This window comes from Oncorhynchus keta, chromosome 11 (assembly GCF_023373465.1).
Source record: "Oncorhynchus keta strain PuntledgeMale-10-30-2019 chromosome 11, Oket_V2, whole genome shotgun sequence".
Taxonomy (NCBI): Eukaryota; Metazoa; Chordata; class Actinopteri; order Salmoniformes; family Salmonidae; genus Oncorhynchus; species Oncorhynchus keta.
The window spans coordinates 45,971,820-45,991,286 of record NC_068431.1 but is presented as its reverse complement, the minus strand read 5'-3'; the positions used below and the strand labels follow the sequence as shown (position 1 = coordinate 45,991,286).

The 19,467-nt window shown below is 42.8% G+C and overlaps 1 protein-coding gene across 3 annotated transcripts in view; it reads left to right on the top strand.

The window, feature by feature from the left end:
* Positions 1 to 19,467, top strand: part of LOC118390354 (sodium/calcium exchanger 1-like) — a 48,883-nt gene that overhangs the window by 7,727 nt on the left and 21,689 nt on the right. For all 3 annotated transcript variants that reach the window (XM_035780816.2, XM_035780815.2, XM_035780814.2), the window contains one exon: positions 18,130 to 19,467. This exon is cut by the window's right edge and continues 75 nt beyond it. In XM_035780816.2, the coding sequence (XP_035636709.1) occupies positions 18,205 to 19,467 (1,263 nt within the window). In that variant the 5' untranslated portion in view covers positions 18,130 to 18,204. The remainder of the gene's footprint in view (positions 1 to 18,129) is intronic.

Sequence of the window (19,467 nt, the reverse complement as noted above, 5' to 3'; positions counted from 1 at the left end):
TTACTGGCTTGCTTCATTAACAACTGCTCTGGTAATTTGGTGGGTGCTTATATATGTACTATAGTGTGTTTTATACACATGTGTGAAGTGGAAATGTGTTTTTTGCACATCTCAACTCCCTCTGAGACACCCTCGGAGAGTGCTGTCACCGCCAGTGTGGGGTCACAAGCATTTCGCTGCACCTGCTTTAACATCTGCTAATCTGTTTACTCAACAAATAAATGTTGATTTGATTGCTGATACTGTTGAGGTCGAGGTCAAAAATATTATTTTTCTTCTTGCTGCAAACATATGTGCTTTGGATTCATTATCACGGAAACCTGATCACCGGTTGATTGAACAGGGTTTTAGATAAGAGGATGGAGGTTAGTAGACAAGCATAGTTCCATTGCTTGTTACACATTTACTTACCTGAACATCTCTCTGAGGATAAAGAGGTTGAGTAATTGTTGGATTTTGTTTGTTCAGACTATTGAGTGGAGCAGGCGATGAAACGAAAAGCACATTCACCTCAGAGGAAATTAGTGTGAAACCATTTCATTATGTTCCTCAAGTTCTGTTTGGGATGATTTAGGATGGTCTGAATGGTAATGTGTCGCATGTGCTGTGAATATGAATCTGTGTGTGGACGAGTGTGCAGCATATTGAAACAGAGGGACTTGACAGCACTGAATATGCAAGAAGCTGGGCTAGGATAGACTTCAGGTTTCACAACTCTAGGGGAATGCCTTTGACCTATTTAAAATGTCATTTTCTATCACGTTTGATGCTTTTACAAATGATGTTTGTCTCAACTCAATTAAATATGATTACGGTTAAGACCTTATGCCTATGTGATTGTGTAATGTGACTGTCGTGGCAGTCTTCAAATTGGAACACCTTGAATATTGTATCACAGTGTTGAGAATAAGATCCCACTCCAGTAGTATTTATTTATGAGTTGTCATCTCGGGTGTCTGTCTGTCAGTTTGTGTCCTGGTATGCAAAAATATGTTTTTTTTTAATTTGCATGCAACATGTGTGTGTTTAGGCATGTACAGTTGAAGTCAGAAGTTTACATACACTTAGGTTGGAGTCATTAAAACTAGTTTTTAAACCACTCCACAAATTTCTTGTTAACAAACTATAGTTTTGGCAAGTCGGTTAGGACATCTACTTTGTGCATGACACAAGTAATTTTTCCAACAATTGTTTACAGACAGATTATTTCACATATAATTCACTGTATCACAATTCCAGTGGAATTCCACAAAATGGCAGTACTTCACTATGCCTTGGGACCAATGTCAAATTGTGTGTGTTTATGTCCCATCAAATTAAGGAATATATTTTGCAAGATTTTAAGAATATATATTTTAAAGTAGTGTCCTTTTAAAAAATAATAATACTTTGCCTTGGACCATTTTGTATTGATACAAATATAGCTTCTGGGTCTCAGAAGTTTACATACACTAAGTTGACTGTGTCTTTAAACAGCTTGGAAAATTCCAGACAATGATGTCATGGCTTTAGAAGCTTCTGATAGGCTAATTGACATCATTTGAGTCAATTGGAGGTGTACCTTTGGATGTATTTCAAGGTCTACCTTCAAACTCAGTGCCTCTTTGCTTGTCATCATGGGAGAAACAAAAGAAATCAGCCATTTTCCAAACGTCTGAAGGTACCATGTTCATCTGTACAATTAATAGTATGCAAGTATAAACATCATGGGACCATCCAGCAGTCATACCACTCAGGAAGGAGACGGGTTCTGTATCCTAGAGATGAACGTACTTTGGTGCGAAAAGTGCAAATCAATCCCAGAACAACAGCAAAGAACCTTGTGAAGATGCTGGAGGAAACAGGTACAAAATGATCTATATCCACAGTAAAATGAGTCCTATATCGACATAACCTGAAAAGGCCGCTGAGCAAGGAAGAAGCCACTGCTCCAAAACTGCCATAAAAAAGCCAGACTACTATTTGCAACTGCACATGGTGACAAAGATCGTGCTTTTTGGAGAAATGTCCTCTGGTCTGATGAAACAAAAATAAAACTGTTTGGCCATAATGACCATTGTTATGTTTGGAGGAAAAAGGGGGAGGCTTGCAAGCCGAAGAACATCATCCCAAACGTGCATAGGGGGATGCAGCATCATGTTGTGGGGGTGCTTTGCTGCAGGGACTGATGCACTTCACAAAATAGATGGCATCATCTAAGTAAAATTATGTGGATTTATTGAAGCAACATCTCAAGACATCAGTCAGGAAGTTAAAGTTTGGTTGCAAATGGGTCTTCCAAATGGACAATGACCCCAAGCATACTTCTACAGATTTGTTTACATCCCATCCCTTTATAATTTCTCATTTGCCAAGATAATCCATCCACCTGACAGGTGTGGAATATCAAGAAGCTGATTAAACAGCATGATCATTATACAGGTTCACCTTGTGCTCGGGACAATAAAATGCCACTCTAAAATGTGCAGTAATTGTCACACAACACAATGCTACAGATACCTCAAGTTTTGAGGGATCATGCAATTGGCATGCTGACTGCAACATTGTCCACCAGAGCTGTTGCCAGATAATTGAATGTTAATTTCTCTACCATAAGGCGCCTCCAACGTTGTTTTAGAGAATTTGGCAGTACGTCCAACCGGCCTCACGACCGCAGACTACGTGTAACCGCGCCTGCCCAGGACCTCCACATCCGTGTTCTTCACCAGCAGGATCGTCTGAGTCCAGCCACCCGGACAGCTGATTAAACTGTTGGTTTGCACAACCAAAGTATTTCTGCACAAACTGTCAGAAACCTCAGGGAAGCTCATCTGCGTGCTCGTCGTCCTCACCAGGGTCTTGACCTGACTGCAGTTCAGCATCGTAAACAACTTCAGTTTGCAAATGCTCACTTCGATGACCACTGGCGCGCTGGAGAAGTGTGCTCTTCGCGGATGAATCCTGGTTTCAACGGTACCGGGCATCGTGTGGGTGAGCGGTTTGCTGATGTCACCATTGTGAACAGAGTGCCCCAGGGTGGCGGTGGGGTTATGATATGGGCAGGCATTAGCTACGGACAATGAACACAATTGCGTTTTATTGATACCAATTTGAATGCACAGAGATACGGTGACAAGATCCTGAGGCTCATTATCTTTCCATTCATCAGCCGCCATCACCTCATGTTTAAAGCAGGATAATGCACGGCCCCATGTCGCAAAGATCTGTACACAATTCCTGGAAGCTGAAAATGTCCCAGTTCTTCTGTTTCTTGCATACTCACCAGGCATGTCACCTCATTGAGCATGTTTTGGATGCTCTGGATCGACATGTTTGACAGCATGTTCCAGTTCCCGCCAATATCCAGCAACTTCTCACAGCTATTGAAGAGGAGTGGGACAACATTCCACAGGCCACAATCAACCGTCTGATCAACTCTATGCGAAGGAGATGTGTCGTGCTGCATGAGGCAAATGGTGGTCATATCAGATATATGACTGGTTTTCTGATATACGCCCCTACCTTTTCTTTAAGGTATTTGTGACCAACAGATGCATATTTGTATTCCCAGTCATGTGAAATCCATAGATAATGGCCTAATGAATGTATTTCAATTGACTGATTTCCTTTTATGAACCCAGTAAAATCTTTGAAATTGTTGCATGTTGCGTTTATATTTTTTGTTCAGTGTAATTCTCCACTTTACTGCTGCCATGCATGTGATGTCAGTTCCCTGCCCCTCCCCATCCCCCATCAACGACTTCAAAGTCAAGTTTTCAACCCCCCACTTCCCCAGGAAGGGGTTTAAAAAATATTCTCTCACTCTCTGCCATTTCACTGTTCTCTTTCTTCTTTTGTCCCTCCCTCTGTGTTATCCGAATGTGCATGTTGTAGATAATAGGAAACCATTTTAAATGAGCCAAATGAAGAAGGGAAGATTTAAACCTCTGTCACTTCCATGAAGCAAAGCCTCATATATTTGAAATAAACTGCCTTGCCTGCCTTGGTTATCTCTGTGTTTTGTATTTACAGAAATTATGCCAAACAGTGAAAGGAAACATGAATCACTGGCTAGTGCTGAGCGATTAACCGAAATGTCTTTTATTTTTATTTTTTAAAACAAGTAAATTGACTGATGTCAGTTAAATTATTTGAATTCCATTTCGTTCCGTTTTTTTCTGTGAGCTCAATGCGCACATCACACAGTTTCTCTAGAGAGAAATCCGATCCAGCTTGAACTGTGCGATGTAGTAGGGAGTTGTAGTTTTAAAAAGGCCAATATATCTACATAGGTTAGTGCTTAAAACGTGGTGATTAACTACAAATGAACACAATTGCGTGTCTACTTGTCCGGTCTGTGTTTCATTAGCCTGCTATGGAAGAGAGTACACTGCGTGATCGTGAGGTGATATAGAGAGCAGATGTTGCTTCGCATCTCCACCTGAAAATACATGATTTAACACCTTACCCAAACCTGCTGCGCGCAAATTGATTTTGTCACCCCACACCAAACGCGATCATGACACACAGGTTGAAATATCGAAACAAACTCCGAACCAATTATATTAATTTGTGGACAGGTCGAAAATCATTAAACAGTTATGGCAATTTAGCGAGCTTGCAGTTGCTAGCTAATTTGTCCTATTCAGCTGGCATGCTGTTGCTAGCTAATTTGTCCTGGGATATAAACGTTTTGTTGATATTTTACCTGAAATGCACAAGGTTCTCTACACTGACAATTAATCCACACATAAAACGGTCAACCAAATAATTTCTAGTCATCTTTCAATCACCCATGTGGGTATAACCAATGAGGAGATGTCATGTGGATATCTGCTTCTATAAACCAATGAGGAAAAAGGAGAGGCAGGACTTGCATCGCGTTCAGCGTCACAAATAGAACTGACTATTCTATTTTAGCACTTGGCAACAGAGACTCTCGTTGACTTGCGCAAGCGTCTATGGGTGCAATAATTGAATAACATATATGAGCAGTGTGGTCAGCATGTGATTGATATTTGGTATTCAGCAGTCATAAAAAATGTTCTTATTACTTTGAAGAACTAGAAAATAGCGATTTTTTTGAATGAAATAAATATTTTATCAAGGTAAAAAGTAAAGTGAATAAATGATGGTTAATAATTAATAACAGTAATGGGCAGCCGCTACCATCGTGGGACCTTTATTAATTGTTGTATTCTGTGTTGTTATAGCATTCAACCCACATAATGCATAGTGCATTTAATTAAAACAATTATTTAAAAAACAAAATTGAAAACCTGTGATTATTTTTTTTATAAACAAACCAAAACCTAACCAACCTCAAAACACTGGTCTCCTGGGTGGTGCAGTGGTCTAGGACAGCTGCTACCTGTGCCACCAGAGACTCTGGGTTCAGGCTCTGTCGCAGCTGGCTGTGACCGGGAGGTTTGTGGGGCGGCGATGCACAATTGGCCTAGCGTCGTCCAGGTTAGGGAGGGATATCCTTGTCGCACTAGAGACTCCTGTGGCAGGCCGGGTGCAGTGCACACTAACCAGGTCGCCAGGTGCACGGTGTTTCCTCCGACACATTGGTGCGGCTGGCTTCCGGGTTGGATACGCGCTGTGTTTAGGTTGGGTTGTGTTTCGGAGGACGCATGGCTTTTGACCTTTGTCTCTCCCGAGCCCGTACGGGAATTGTAGCGATGAGACAAGATACTAACTACTAACAATTGGATACCATGAAATTGGGGAGAAAGAATTATCTTGGAATAATAGTGATTATTTCATATTATATACAATGGGGAGAACAAGTATTTGATACACTGCCGATTTTGCAGGTTTTCCTACTTACAAAGCATGTAGAGGTCTGTCATTTTCATCATAGGTACACTTCAACTGTGAGAGACAAATCCAGAAAATCACATTGTATGATTTTTATGTAAATAATTTGCTTTTTATTGCATGACATAAGTATTTGATACATCAGAAAAGCAGAACTGAATATTTGGTACAGAAACCTTTGTTTGCCATTACAGAGATCATACGTTTCCTGTAGTTCTTGACCAGGTTTGCACACACTGCAGCAGGGATTTTGGCCCACTCCTCCATACAGACCTTCTCCAGATCCTTTAGGTTTCGGGGCTGTCACTGGCAATACGGATTTTCAGCTCCCTCCAAAGATTTTCTATTGGGTTCAGGTCTGGAGACTGGCTAGGCCACTCCAGGACCTTGAGATGCTTCTTACGGAGCCACTCCTTAGTTGCCCTGGCTGTGTGTTTCGGGTCGTTGTCATGCTGGAAGACCCAGCCACGACCCATCTTCAATGTTCTTACTGAGGGAAGGAGGTTGTTGGCCAAGATCTCACGATACATGGCCCCATCCATCCTCCCCTCAATACGATGCAGTCGTCCTGTCCCCTTTGCAGAAAAGCATCCCCAAAGAATGAAAAGCTCTATTTTTGTCTCATCGGACCACATGACCTTCTCCCATTCCTCCTCTGGATCATCCAGATGGTCATTGGCAAACTTCAGACAGGCCTGGACATGGGCTGGCTTGAGCCCATGGGCTGGTTTTCAGGATTTTGATCCATGACGGCGTAGTGTGTTACTAATGGTTTTCTTTGAGACTGTGATCCCAGCTCTCTTCAGGTCATTGACCAGGTCCTGCTGTGTAGTTCTGGGCTGATCCCTCACCTTCCTCATGATCATTGATGCCCCACGAGGTGAGATCTTGCATGGAGCCCCAGACCGAGGGTGATTGACCGTCATCTTGAACTTCTTCCATTTTCTAATAATTGAACCAACAGTTGTTGCCTTCTCACCAAGCTGCTTGCCTATTGTCCTGTAGCCCATCCCAGCCTTGTGCAGGTCTACAATTTTATCCCTGATGTCCTTACACAGCCCTCTGGTCTTGGCCATTGTGGAGAGGTTGGAGTCTGTTTGATTGAGTGTGGGGACAGGTGTCTTTTATACAGGTAACGAGTTCAAACAGGTGCAGTTAATACAGGTAATGAGTGGAGAACAGGAGGGATTCTTAAAGAAAAACTAACAGGTCTGTGAGAGCCGGAATTCTTACTGGTTGGTAGGTGATCAAATACTTATGTCATGCAATAAAATGCAAATTAATTACTTAAAAATCATACAATGTGATTTTCTGGATTTTTGTTTTAGATTCCGTCTCTCACAGTTGAAGTGTACCTATGATAAAAATTACAGACCTCTACATGTTTTGTAAGTAGGAAAACCTGCAAAATTGGCAGTGTATCAAATACTTGTCCTCCCCACTGTATATAGAGAGAGACTTATTTGCAATGATGGCCCTTTATGGTTGTGAGGTCTGGAGTCCGCTCACCAACCAAGAATTCACAAAATGGGACAAACACCAAATTTTAGACACACAATACACACAGAGAAGAAGGCCAATACCCGCTAATTATCAAAATCCAGAAAAGAGCTGTTAAATTCTACAACCACCTAAAAGGAAATGTTTCCCAAACCTTCCATAACAAAGCCATCACCTACAGAGAAAAGAACCTGGAGAAGAGTCCCCTAAGCAAGCTGGTCCTGGGGCTCTGTTCACAAACACAAACAGGCCCCACAGAGCCCCAGTACAGCAACACAATTAGACTCAACCAAATCACGAGAAAACAAAATCACAATTACTTGACACATTGGAAAGAATTTACAAAAAAACAGAGCAAACTAGAATGCTATTTGGCCCTAAACAGAGAGTACACAGTGGCAGAATACCTGATCACTGTGACTGACCCATATTTAAGGAAATGTTTAACTATGTACAGACATAGTGAGCATAGCCTTTTTATTGAGAATGGCCGCCAAAGGCAGACCTGGCTCTCAAGAGAAGACAGCCTATGTGCACACTGCCCATAAAATGAGGTGGAAACTAAGCTACACTTCCTAACCTCCTACTAAATGTATGACCATATTAGAGACACATATTTCCCTCAGATTACACAGATCCACAAAGAATTTGAAAACAAATCCAATTTTGATAAACTCCCATGTCTATTGGGTGAAATACCACAGTGTGCAAACATAGCAGCAAGATTTGTGACCTGTTGCCACAAGAAAAGGTAAACCAGCAGAAACACCATTGTAAATACAACCCACATTTATGTTTTTTTTCCCTTTTGTACTATTTTTCTGTAAAAAAGACATAACTGTAAAAATACATAATATGACATTTTAAATGTCTTTATTCTTTTGGAACTTTTTGAGTGTAGTGTTTTTTGTTTTTTTGTTGTTGTGTATTTCACTTTTGTTTATTATCTATAGGTGAAGTCGGAAATTTACATACACCTTAGCCAACTACATTTAAATTCAGTTTTTCACAATTCCTGACATTTAATCCTTGTAAAAATTCCCTGTTTTAGGTCAGTTAGGAACACCACTTTATTTATTTATGTCTTGAGATGTTGCTTCAATATATCCACATAATTGTCCTGCCTCATGATGCCATCAATTTTGTGAAGTGCACCAGTCCCTCCTGCAGCAAAGCACCCCCACAACATGATGCTGTCACCCCCATGCTTCACGGTTGGGATGGTGTTCTTTGGCTTTGAAAGCCTCCCCCTTTTTCCTGCAAACATAACGATGGCCAAATAGTTATATTTTTGTTTCATCAGACCATAGGACATTTCTCCAGAAAGTACGATCTTTGTTCCCATGTGCAGTTGCAAACCATAGTCTGTCTTTTTTATGTCAGTTTTGGAGCAGTGGCTTCTTCCTTGCTAAGTGGCCTTTCAGGTTATGTTGATATAGGACTCATTTTACTGTGGATATAGATACTTTTGTTCCTGTTTCCCCCAACATCTTTACAGGGTCCTTTGCTGTTGTTCTGGGATTGATTTGCACTTTTCGCACCAAAGTATGTTCATCTCTAGGAGACAGAGCGCGTCTCCTTCCTGAGGGGTATGACGGCCGCGTAGTCCCATGGTGTTTATACTTGCGTACTATTGTTTGCACAGATGAACGTGGTACCTTCAGGCATTTGGAAATTTCTCCCAAGGATGAACCAGACTTGTGGTCTACAATTTTTTTTCTGAAGTCTTGGCTGATTTCTTTTAATTTTTCCATGATGTAAAGCAAAGAGGCACTGAGTTTGAAGGTAGGCCTTGAAATACATCCACAGCTACACCTCCAATTGACTCAAATTATGTCAATTAGCCTATCAGAAGCTTATAAAGCCATGATGTCATTTTCTGTAATTTTCCAAGCTGTTTAAAGGCACAGTCAACTTTGTGTATGTAAACTTCTGACCCACTGGAATTGTGATAAAGTAAATTATAAGTGAAATAATCTGTCTGTAAACAATTGTTGGAAAAATGACTTGTGTCATGCACAAAGTAAATGTTCTAACCGACTTGCCAAAACTATAGTTTGTTGACAAGTAATTTGTGGAGTGGTTGAAAAACGAGTTTTAATGACTCCAACCTAAGTGTATGTAAACTTCCAACTTCATCTGTATTTTCACCCACATGTCTATCACTGTGCTTTCAACCATTTTAAAAGCACAGCAAAGTTCAAATGCGAATACAATGTCAGATATTTTTTATATATCAGATTAATGTGTTATCACTGTGCGACATGTAATAGCAGAACCAAATGGCCTGGATTGTAGTTGAGATTACATTAAAAGTACATGTTACAAATGATCAATGCCGTTCGATATTCTGCACAGATTATTACAGCAACTGTGAAGATCTCCACAGACCTGTGATGACAAGTATAGTTACAGTACACTAGGAATGTGGCCATGGATGTGTTAATCATTTTAAGGTTGAATGTTACATTATTTTGTAAGAAAGCTTCAGGGTATTTACTGTATTGCAAAAGTAATATTGAACTGTGTTTGGTTGACAATGCAACCAAATATCAACCTATAAAGGAGATGTATCTACTGTTTGGATAGTTTTACCTGTGCCACTGGTGTAATCCCATTCTTTAACTTTTATATTTGGTTAAATTGGAGATTTAAATCCAACATATAATCTGTTAGCTTGTCGATAAGTTAATAGAGGCTATGTTTTCGATTTAAAATATTTACTGTATCTTCTGCTTCAATAGTTCCATCCGTGCCACTGACTTTAATTCCAGTTGATGTCAACAAATGAATCATTGAAATGCTGTATTCATGTCTCCATCTCAACCAAACGTCAAAGTTAAATCAAATCAAACTTTAAATGTGGATTAAGTTTGATTTGATTTTATCGTATTCTTTAACTTTGATGTTTGGTTGAGATGGAGACTTGAATCCAACATATCAATTCATTCGTAGACACTACAAATATGTGTAACATCAAAGATCCTGGAGAGAATTGTACATGAGCAAATGTATGAATATGTTTACAAACAGGGGTTAATGTATGATTTTCAGTTGGGTTTACTTTACTGACTTCATCAGGAAAGAGATTGATGAGGGAAATCTGTGTGGAATGGTACTGCTTGACCTACAGAAGGCCTTTGATACAGTTCACCACTGTCTCCTAATCTCCAAACTGGAGGCACTAGGGTTAAGCAGTATCCCTCTAGGCTGGGTAAAGTCCTATTTATCAGGAAGGGAGCAAGTAGTAGAGGTTAATGGTTCACTGTCTCAGGCAGAACTAATGAGTTGTGGCGTTCCGCATGGGAGTGTGCTTGGGCCTCTGCTGTTTTTATTGTATATTCATGATATGAAAGATGCTTGTTCTTGCCGTCGTTGTCTTTATGCGGATGACTCTACACTTCTGGTGTCTCACGAAAGTAAAACTATGTTGGAGAGCATACTTAGCACAGAGCTTACTAACATTAGCAAATGGCTTGGAGATAATAAGCTATCTCTGCACTTTGGGAAAACTGTTATTATTATTTTTGGATCCAGACCTAAATTGTGTAGGTTGTCTGAAATCAGAGTGGAGTTAGGGGGTGAGGTGCTGACTACTAAAACCTCTGTTAGCTACTTGGGATGTATCCTTGATGGAAGCTTGGGAGGTGTGAGCATGGCCAATAAGGTGCTAGGGAAGGTTAATGCCAGGATTAAGTTTTTGTCTAGAAAGTCCAAGCTGCTTGATAAGGACTCCATGAAAGTGCTAGCTACTGCCCTCATTCAATGCCATTTTGACTATGCTAGTATTTCCTGGTTTGGGCGCTTATCTAAACTTATGAAGGGAAAGCTCCAGATAGCCCAGAATAAGTTGATCAGGGTAGTATTGAAGGTGAGTCCACGTACTCACATAGGCAGGAGCTGCTTTCAGGAACTAAACTGGCTGCCTGTTGAGGCTAGTGTGTCCCAGATTAGACTAGGTTTGGTTTACAGGAGTATTTATGGTCCTGCGCCCAGATATTTAAGTGATTACTTTCCTCGTGTTAGGGATGCACACAATCACAGCACCAGATCAGGTGTTGCTGATGTGTGCTTATACAGGTTCAGGAGTAATGCTAGTAAAGGTACTTTCTTGTATACTGGAGCCTCAGAATGGAATGAGTTGCCTCTGCCTATAAAAACAATGTCCTCTCTGGGCAGCTTTAAAAATAAATAAAAAATATGTATGATGTCTTCTGTGTCAATATGAATAACCCCTATGATGTAACTGGAATGATGAGATAGATGTTCTTCTTTTATTTTTTTGTTTTATTATTTCACTGCCATCTTGTCTCAAGAGGAACACAATGGAAATAAGTCCCAGACTTTATTCATGTCCTATCCTCAATGATTTTATTCATGTGCATGTATGGCTTTTAGGTTTTATGTGTGCTTGTTTTTTTTAAATGGTCGAATTAATAAACTAAACTAAACTAAACTAAACTAAACTAAACTGGATTTAAAAACACTAAACTGGAATTAAAGCCAGACTAAGTCAGTGGCACAGATGGAACTATCCAAGCAGAAGATTTCATCTCCTTCAAATGTTGATATTTGGTTGTTTTGACAACCAAACACAATTCAATATCACTAAATGTCATTACTTTTTTAATCAGCCAGAGCTTGAAACCCTAGGCTATTGTTTCGTATAGTATTAGTTGAATTCTGGGTTGAATTGAAACAATAGCTGTTGATTGTTGAAGGCCTAAATATAATCATGTTATATGAGTGATAAAGTATGGTCACATATAATTTGCTCTGTTAAACCTACCCGTTGGAATGGCTTTTGATAGCAACAGTGAATATATCTCATTTTTAATTGGAGATCTCTCAACAATCATTCTCACGACAGCACATTGGTGATAGTCAGTGACAAATATTATAGCTAAGCTGTAGTTAGATCAATTCTCCAGTAGGAGGTGCTGCCCAGCTCATTGCTTTTTGTCTGATGTAGTGGATTTAATGTTGAAGATCGGACGTTGTTTTAAAGGTACAAATTCACATATTTTAAGGTTGGTCTATGTTAAAATGTTTCTACCATGATGACATAATCCGTGGTTGAAAATTCCCCCTTAAAACAAACAGTTTAAAAGTATTACTTTTTTTCAAATCCAATGTATTTTCCACGTAGATTCCACGTCACAATACGTTGACTAATTACATTGAAACAACGTTGATTCAACCAGTTTGTGCTCAGTGGGATTCTCTAAGAACCTCAGGGGTGATCTGCAGGTGTTCTGTAACATCTCTCTAATGCTCCCTTCATTAGTATGCTGCTTCACTCTCATTCCCCCAGCTATCTGCTGGCGGTGAGCAGCCCCACCATCTAACCTGGACAAATAACAATGCTATTATATTACATTTTTAGCTGACGTCAATGAGACCGCTACCATACTTGACCTTAAAGAGATCGTCTTCATGGTAAGTCTCAGTAATAGAATGTTGGCACTGAATCGATTTTCCGGTCTGGGGGCCATTATGAAAACTGCAAATGTAAGAGTATATCAACGATCAGTTACTGTGTTGTATGATTTACATGATCTGTGTAGCGTTGCTGGGGATAGCTGTCATGAGGTAAATGAAGACAGAGGGGAGGTGTGCTAAATATTGACTTGGATGGACTGAAGAGGCAGAGGGAGGATACAGTGTCAAAACAGTATTGACTGCTTTTGGTGCCCAAACCTAAACTCCCTATCACACTGTTAATGTAGCTGGTTTGGTATGGTTTTGCAGTGTTCCATAGACTCATACAAAACAACAACGACAAAGAAATATATTGGGTTTGAATGACCTTTGTGCTATTTCTACAGCTCTTTGCATCAATGCTAACTGAAATCGGTGGGTATGCCAGCAAGTCTATGTGAAAACAAAAAAACTGCTTTTGCACAGTTATCCTAAAAATGTCAGATAGTAATTGAGTTGAAGGAATGAGGTACCCCAGTCTAGACACAGTTTAACATGGAGTGAAATTGAATCAATTTGTACGAGCATAATCTGCTCAAGAAAAATCAGAAATGGCACCACAACATTTATGGTTTGTGTGGTGTGCTCATGTTGTTTCAAACTCTATTTGTTGTTTCTGGCCTGTCACCGTGGCAAATTCTGAGTGGAGGCAGAGAGAGACGATGGCTGGCTGGACTACTGATTAAACCTCTACCAGACACACAGCTGATGTCCAGTTCCGCGCCTGCTTTGAGTCTCTTAACTTAATATTCATGCAGTCGTCTTCTTCTTCTTGGCATCTTGTAATGTTATACAATTCTTTCCTCTTTGCTCTGAATGTCTGAATGTTTTTGAGATGCAACAATTTCATCTTTGACCCCGCGACAGTGTGCCACATTTGCTAAAGGTTTACATGCTTGAAGACGCTTTCCTTGTTAAGGGTGCAAGTCAATAAACCAAAAAAGGGGCACAAGATGTCCTTTCGATGTAACACCAAGATCTTGTCCCTACCTGACTGCCAGTGACTGTGGACAGGAATGCTCACTGTTATTCAGATCACTATTCCCTTTCATCCCGTCTCTTTTTCTTAACCTTTATTTAACTAGGCAAGTCAGTTAAGAACAAATTCTTATTTGGGTGGGTTAACTGCCTGTTCAGGCAGAAGGACAGACTTGTACTTTGTCAGCTCGGGGATTTGAACTTGCAACCTTCCGGTTACTAGCCTAGCACTCTAACCACTAGGCTACCCTGCCGCCCCAGGAGTCAGTCGTGGCATGTGGCATGTCCACAGAATGTTTTCACCTGTCAATCAATAGGGAACTCTAGCTCGTCTCACTCTACGTGGGCTATGTTGCATGGTAAGTAAAGAATAGAAGGCAAGGAAAAACACTATAATCCATGTAGTTGGAAGTACCAGGGAGTGAACAGGAAGGCTGATGAAAACATCAGTGCTCTGTGAATACAGGGCTGGATCCTTTCCACAGATCAGCGATGCTGGTCTGTTCACCCACCTTTGAGTGATCTCCTCTTTAGTGTGTAAACCGCCTTGGCCATATGCCCACTTACCCAGAGAGGCTGTTTCTGTTGTTATTGGTGGTACAATAGCTGTCGGTGGTCTCATTGTTTGGAAACAAAGCAGCCCTGTAGTGCTGCTGATAGGGTTATGGTTAGGGATAGGGTTAAGGTTAGGATTTGGGTGATCATCGAAAGAGGTGGGCGACTGGTTAGGAGGGAGTGCACGTGAAGAGGTGGGGAATGGGGGAGGCTGGCACTAGGAGGTGAAAGGCAGTGGACCACTGTACGGCTTGGAAGGACAGGAGCTGCTGATGTGAGTGTACTGTACTGTTTGTGGAGAGAGAGAGAGAGAGAGAGAGAGAGAGAGAGAGAGAGAGAGAGAGAGAGAGAGAGAGAGAGAGAGAGAGAGAGAGAGAGAGAGAGAGAGAGAGAGAGAGAGAGAGAGAGAGAGAGAGAGAGAGAGAGAGAGAGAGAGAGAGAGAGAGAGAGAGAGAGAGAGAGAGAGAGAGAGAGAGAGAGAGAGAGAGAGAGAGAGAGAGAGAGAGAGGCTAAGGAAGCAGAGGCGTCATTGGTCATCCATGCGTGATACAGGCTCTTATATAAAACACGCCTCAGCCAGGACTTTTCAGGGATAAGAAAGAAAAAACACTTTCTCTTCCTGTGAACATTACTCATTACACTGTTATTGTTACCACTGACGCTGGGCCACGGTTTAACACATTTGTTAAGCACCATAGACCGAGGCATTAAAAAGAACAAGGGTTAGTGTTTTCAAAAAGTGTATTTCAAAGTGAACACCGTGCTCGGTATATTACAGAGTTAACATTGACAATACAGCACAATGGGTAGTCAGTCACAGAGAAGGGGTGAACCAGGAGCTGTTGGATGGGATATTCAGAGAATAAAGTGCTAGTTGACAGCATCAGCTATTGTAACTGCAGCTGCAATGGCTTTTATACCACCAATAACACCATAAACAGGGTTACAGTAAGTGCAAATAGGAGATTACTCAGGTGGGTAAACAATGGTGGTGCTCATCTGTAAAAATCGATCATTCAGCTTCTGGAGAGCTACTTACGTGGTCTGCTGGTTTTAATTGTCGTCCAGGCTTTAATTGATTAACCAGATATGTGGGTTGTAATGAACTCTATCAATGTAACTCCCCCATCACATTCTGATTGACCACTGGAACACCTAGCCGTAGGGAAAGACAAGGACCACTCTGTGGCTCCAGGACCAGGAATGCATTGCAGACCCTTCACTGATCTGCAGCTACGAAATCAAAATCAAATCAAATCAAATTGTATTGGTCATATACATGTGGTTAGCAGCTGTTATTGCGAGTGTAGTCAAATACTTACGCTTCTAGATCTGACCGTGCAGCAGTAACGAACAGGTAATATCAACAATTCCACAACATAACCTAATACACACAATATAGTAAAGGAATGGGAAAATAATATATAAATATATAGAAGAGCAGTGACAGAGCGGCTAAGATGCAATAGATAGTATAAGAATAGATAGTGTAGGATACAGTATATACATATGAGATGAGTAATGCGAGCTATGTAAACATTCTTAAAGTGCCATTATTAAAGTGACTAGTGTTCCATTTATTAAGTGGCCAATGATATCAAGTCTGTAGGTAGGCAGCAGCCTCTCTGTGCTAGTGATGGCTATTTAACAGTCTGATGGCCTTGAGAGATAAGTTGTTTTTCAATCTCTCTGTCCCAGTTTTGATGCATCTGTACTGACCTCGCCTTCTGGATGGAAGTGGGGTGAACAGGCAGTGGCTAATGTGGTTATTGTCCTTGATTATCTTTTTGGCCTTCCTGTGACATCGGGTGTTGTAGGTGTCCTGGAGGGCAGGTTGTTTGCCCCCGGTGATGCTTTGTGCAGACCGTTCAAATCAAATCAAATGTATTTATATAGCCCTTCGTAAATCAGCTGATTTCTCAAAGTGCTGTACAGAAACCCAGCCTAAAACCCCAAACAGCAAGCAATGCAGGTGTAGAAGCACGGTGGCTAGGAAAAACTCCCTAGAAAGGCCAAAACCTAGGAAGAAACCTAGAGAGGATCTAGGCTATGTGGGGTGGCCAGTCCTCTTCTGGCTGTGCCGGGTGGAGATTATAACAGAACATGGCCAAGATGTTCAAATGTTCATAAAATGACCAGCATGGTCAAATAATAATAAGGCAGAACAGTTGAAACTGGAGCAGCAGCACAGGCAGGTGGACTGTGGACAGCAAGGAGTCATCATGTCAGGTAGTCCTGAGGCATGGTCCTAGGGCTCAGGTCCTCTGAGAGCGAGAAAGAAAGAGAGAAAGAGAGAATTAGAGAGAGCACACTTAAATTCACACAGGACACCGAATGAGACAGGAGAAGTACTCCAAGATATAACAAACTGACCCAAGCCCCCCGACACCTAAACTACTGCAGCATAAATACTGGAGGCTGAGACAGGAGGGGTCAGGAGACACTGTGACACCGTTCCACCCTCTGGGGAGCCCTGCGGTTGTGGGCGGTGCAGTTGCTGTACCAGGCGGTGATACAGCCCGACAGGATGCTCTCAATTGTGCACCTGTAAAAGTTAGTGAGGGTTTTCGATGACAAGCCACATTTTTTCAGCCTCCTGAGGTTGAAGAGGCGCTGCTGCGCCTTCTTCACCACACTATCTGTGTGGGTGGACCATTTCAGTTTTTCAGTGATTTGTACACAGAGGAACTTAAAACATTCCATCTTCTCCACTGCTGTCCCATCGATGTAGAAAGGGGGGGGGGGTGCTCCCTCTGCTGTTTCCTGAAGTCCACAATCATCTCTTTTGTTTTGCTGACATTGAGTGATAGGTTATTTTCCTGACAGCACACTCTGAGAGCCCTCACCTCCTCCCTGTAGGCCTTCTCGTCAATTGTTGGTAATCAAGCCTACCACTGTTGTGTCATCTGCAAACTTGATGATTTGAGTTGGAGGCGTGCATGGCCACACAGTCGTGGGTGAACAGGGAGTACAGGAGAGGCTGAGCACGCACCATTGTGGGGCCCCAGTATTGAGGATCAACGGAGTGGAGATGTTGTTTCCTACCTTCACCACCCGGGGGCGGCCCATCTGGAAGTACAGGACCAAATTTCACAGGGCAGGGTCGAGACCCAGGGTCTCAAGCTTAATGATGAGTTTGGAGGGTACTATGGTGTTGAATGCTGAGCTGTAGTCAATGAACAGCATTCTTATATCGGTATACCTCTTGTCCAGATGGGATAGTGTAGTGTGCAGTGGGATTGCACCGTCTGTGGATCTATTGGGGCAGTAAGCAAATTGGAGTGGGTCTAGGGTGGCAGGTAAGGTAGAGGTGATATGATCCTTGACTAGTCTCTCAAAGCACTTCATGATGACAGAAGTGACTGCTACAGGGCGATAGTCATTTAGTTCAGTTATCTTTGCTTTCTTGGAAATAGAAACAATTGTGATCATCTTGAAGCATGTGGGGACAGCAGACTAGGATAGGGAGAGATTGAATATGTCCGTAAACACACCAGCCAGCTGGTCTACGCATGTTCTGAGGACACGGCTAGGGATGCCGTCTGGGCTGGCAGCCTTGCGAGGGTTAACACGTTTAAATGTTTTACTCAAATTGGCCACAGAGAAGGAGAGCCCACAGTCGTTGGTAGCGGGCCGTGTCGGTGGCATTGTATTGTCGGGCAAAGAAGGTGTTTAGTTTGTCTGGAATTAAGATGTCGATTTTTGCGACAGGGCTGTTTTTCTGTTCGTAATCCATGTAATACTAATGATCAACATTGTGTTTGCGCTAGTGTTGTCTGTAAGTCACTACACTTCTTCTCTTTTGTCTTCCAGAGGTGTCGGTTGAGACGTTAGACGTGAAGTGGATTGATCTCTGGAGCCAGCTGACTCGAATTTCCAGACGCCGGCATGTTACACACCCACATTCTGAGCCTTGCCCAACTCTCCTCCACCTCCTCCAGCCTCTCCACCTCCCTCTTCCTCCTCTTCCTCCTGGGGCTTACCCACCTCTCCCAGGCTGGCTCAGACCATGCAGCACCCAGCAGCCCACCCAGCAACTGCTCTGATGGAGACCCCTGCTCTGAGGGCGTGGTCCTGCCCATGTGGAACCCTCAGAACCCGTCAGTGGGCGACAAGGTGGCACGGGCCATCGTCTACTTCGTGGCCCTCATCTACATGTTCCTGGGCATGTCCATCATTGCTGACCGCTTCATGTCTTCTATTGAGGTCATCACCTCTCAGGAGAAAGAGATCACCATCAAGAAGCCCAACGGAGAGACCACCACAGCCACTGTACGCATCTGGAATGAGACCGTATCCAACCTGACCTTGATGGCCCTAGGCTCGTCTGCCCCAGAGATCCTGCTGTCTGTCATCGAGGTGTGTGGCCACTCGTTTGAGGCAGGCTCCCTGGGCCCCAGCACCATCGTGGGCAGCGCAGCATTCAACATGTTCGTCATCATTGCCCTCTGTGTGCACGTGGTACCAGAGAACGAGACACGCAGGATCAAGCACCTGAGGGTGTTCTTCGTCACGGCAACCTGGAGCATCTTCGCCTACATCTGGCTCTACCTGATCCTGGCTGTCATCTCCCCGGGGGAGGTGGAGGTGTGGGAGGCCGTACTTACCTTCATGTTCTTCCCCATCTGTGTGGTTCAGGCCTGGGTCGCGGACCGACGCCTGCTCTTCTACAAGTACATCCACAAGCGTTACCGTGTCGACAAGGCCCGCGGCATCATCATCGAGACAGAGGGGGACAGCATGTTCACCAAGATGGATGTGGAGATGGACGGCCAGGGGGGCAACTCCCACCCCCACCCCAAGGATGTGCTGGACCACATGCTGGAGGGGGTGGAGGAAGGTGGAGGGCTGAACTCAGAAGAGGATGAGGCTCGGAGGGACATGGCCCGCACCCTGAAGGAGCTGAAACAGAGGCACCCAGAGAAGGACACAGAGCAGCTGATTGAGATGGCCAACTACCAGGTTCTGGTCCAGCAGCAGAAGAGCAGGGCCTTCTACCGCATCCAGGCCACACGCATGATGATCGGTGCTGGGAACATCCTGAAGAAGCATGCTGCCGACCAGGCCAGGAAGGTGGTGAGCTGCCATGAGGCCAGCGGACAGGAGGAGGACCCCCACACCATCTACCTGCAGTTTGAACCCTCCCACTAC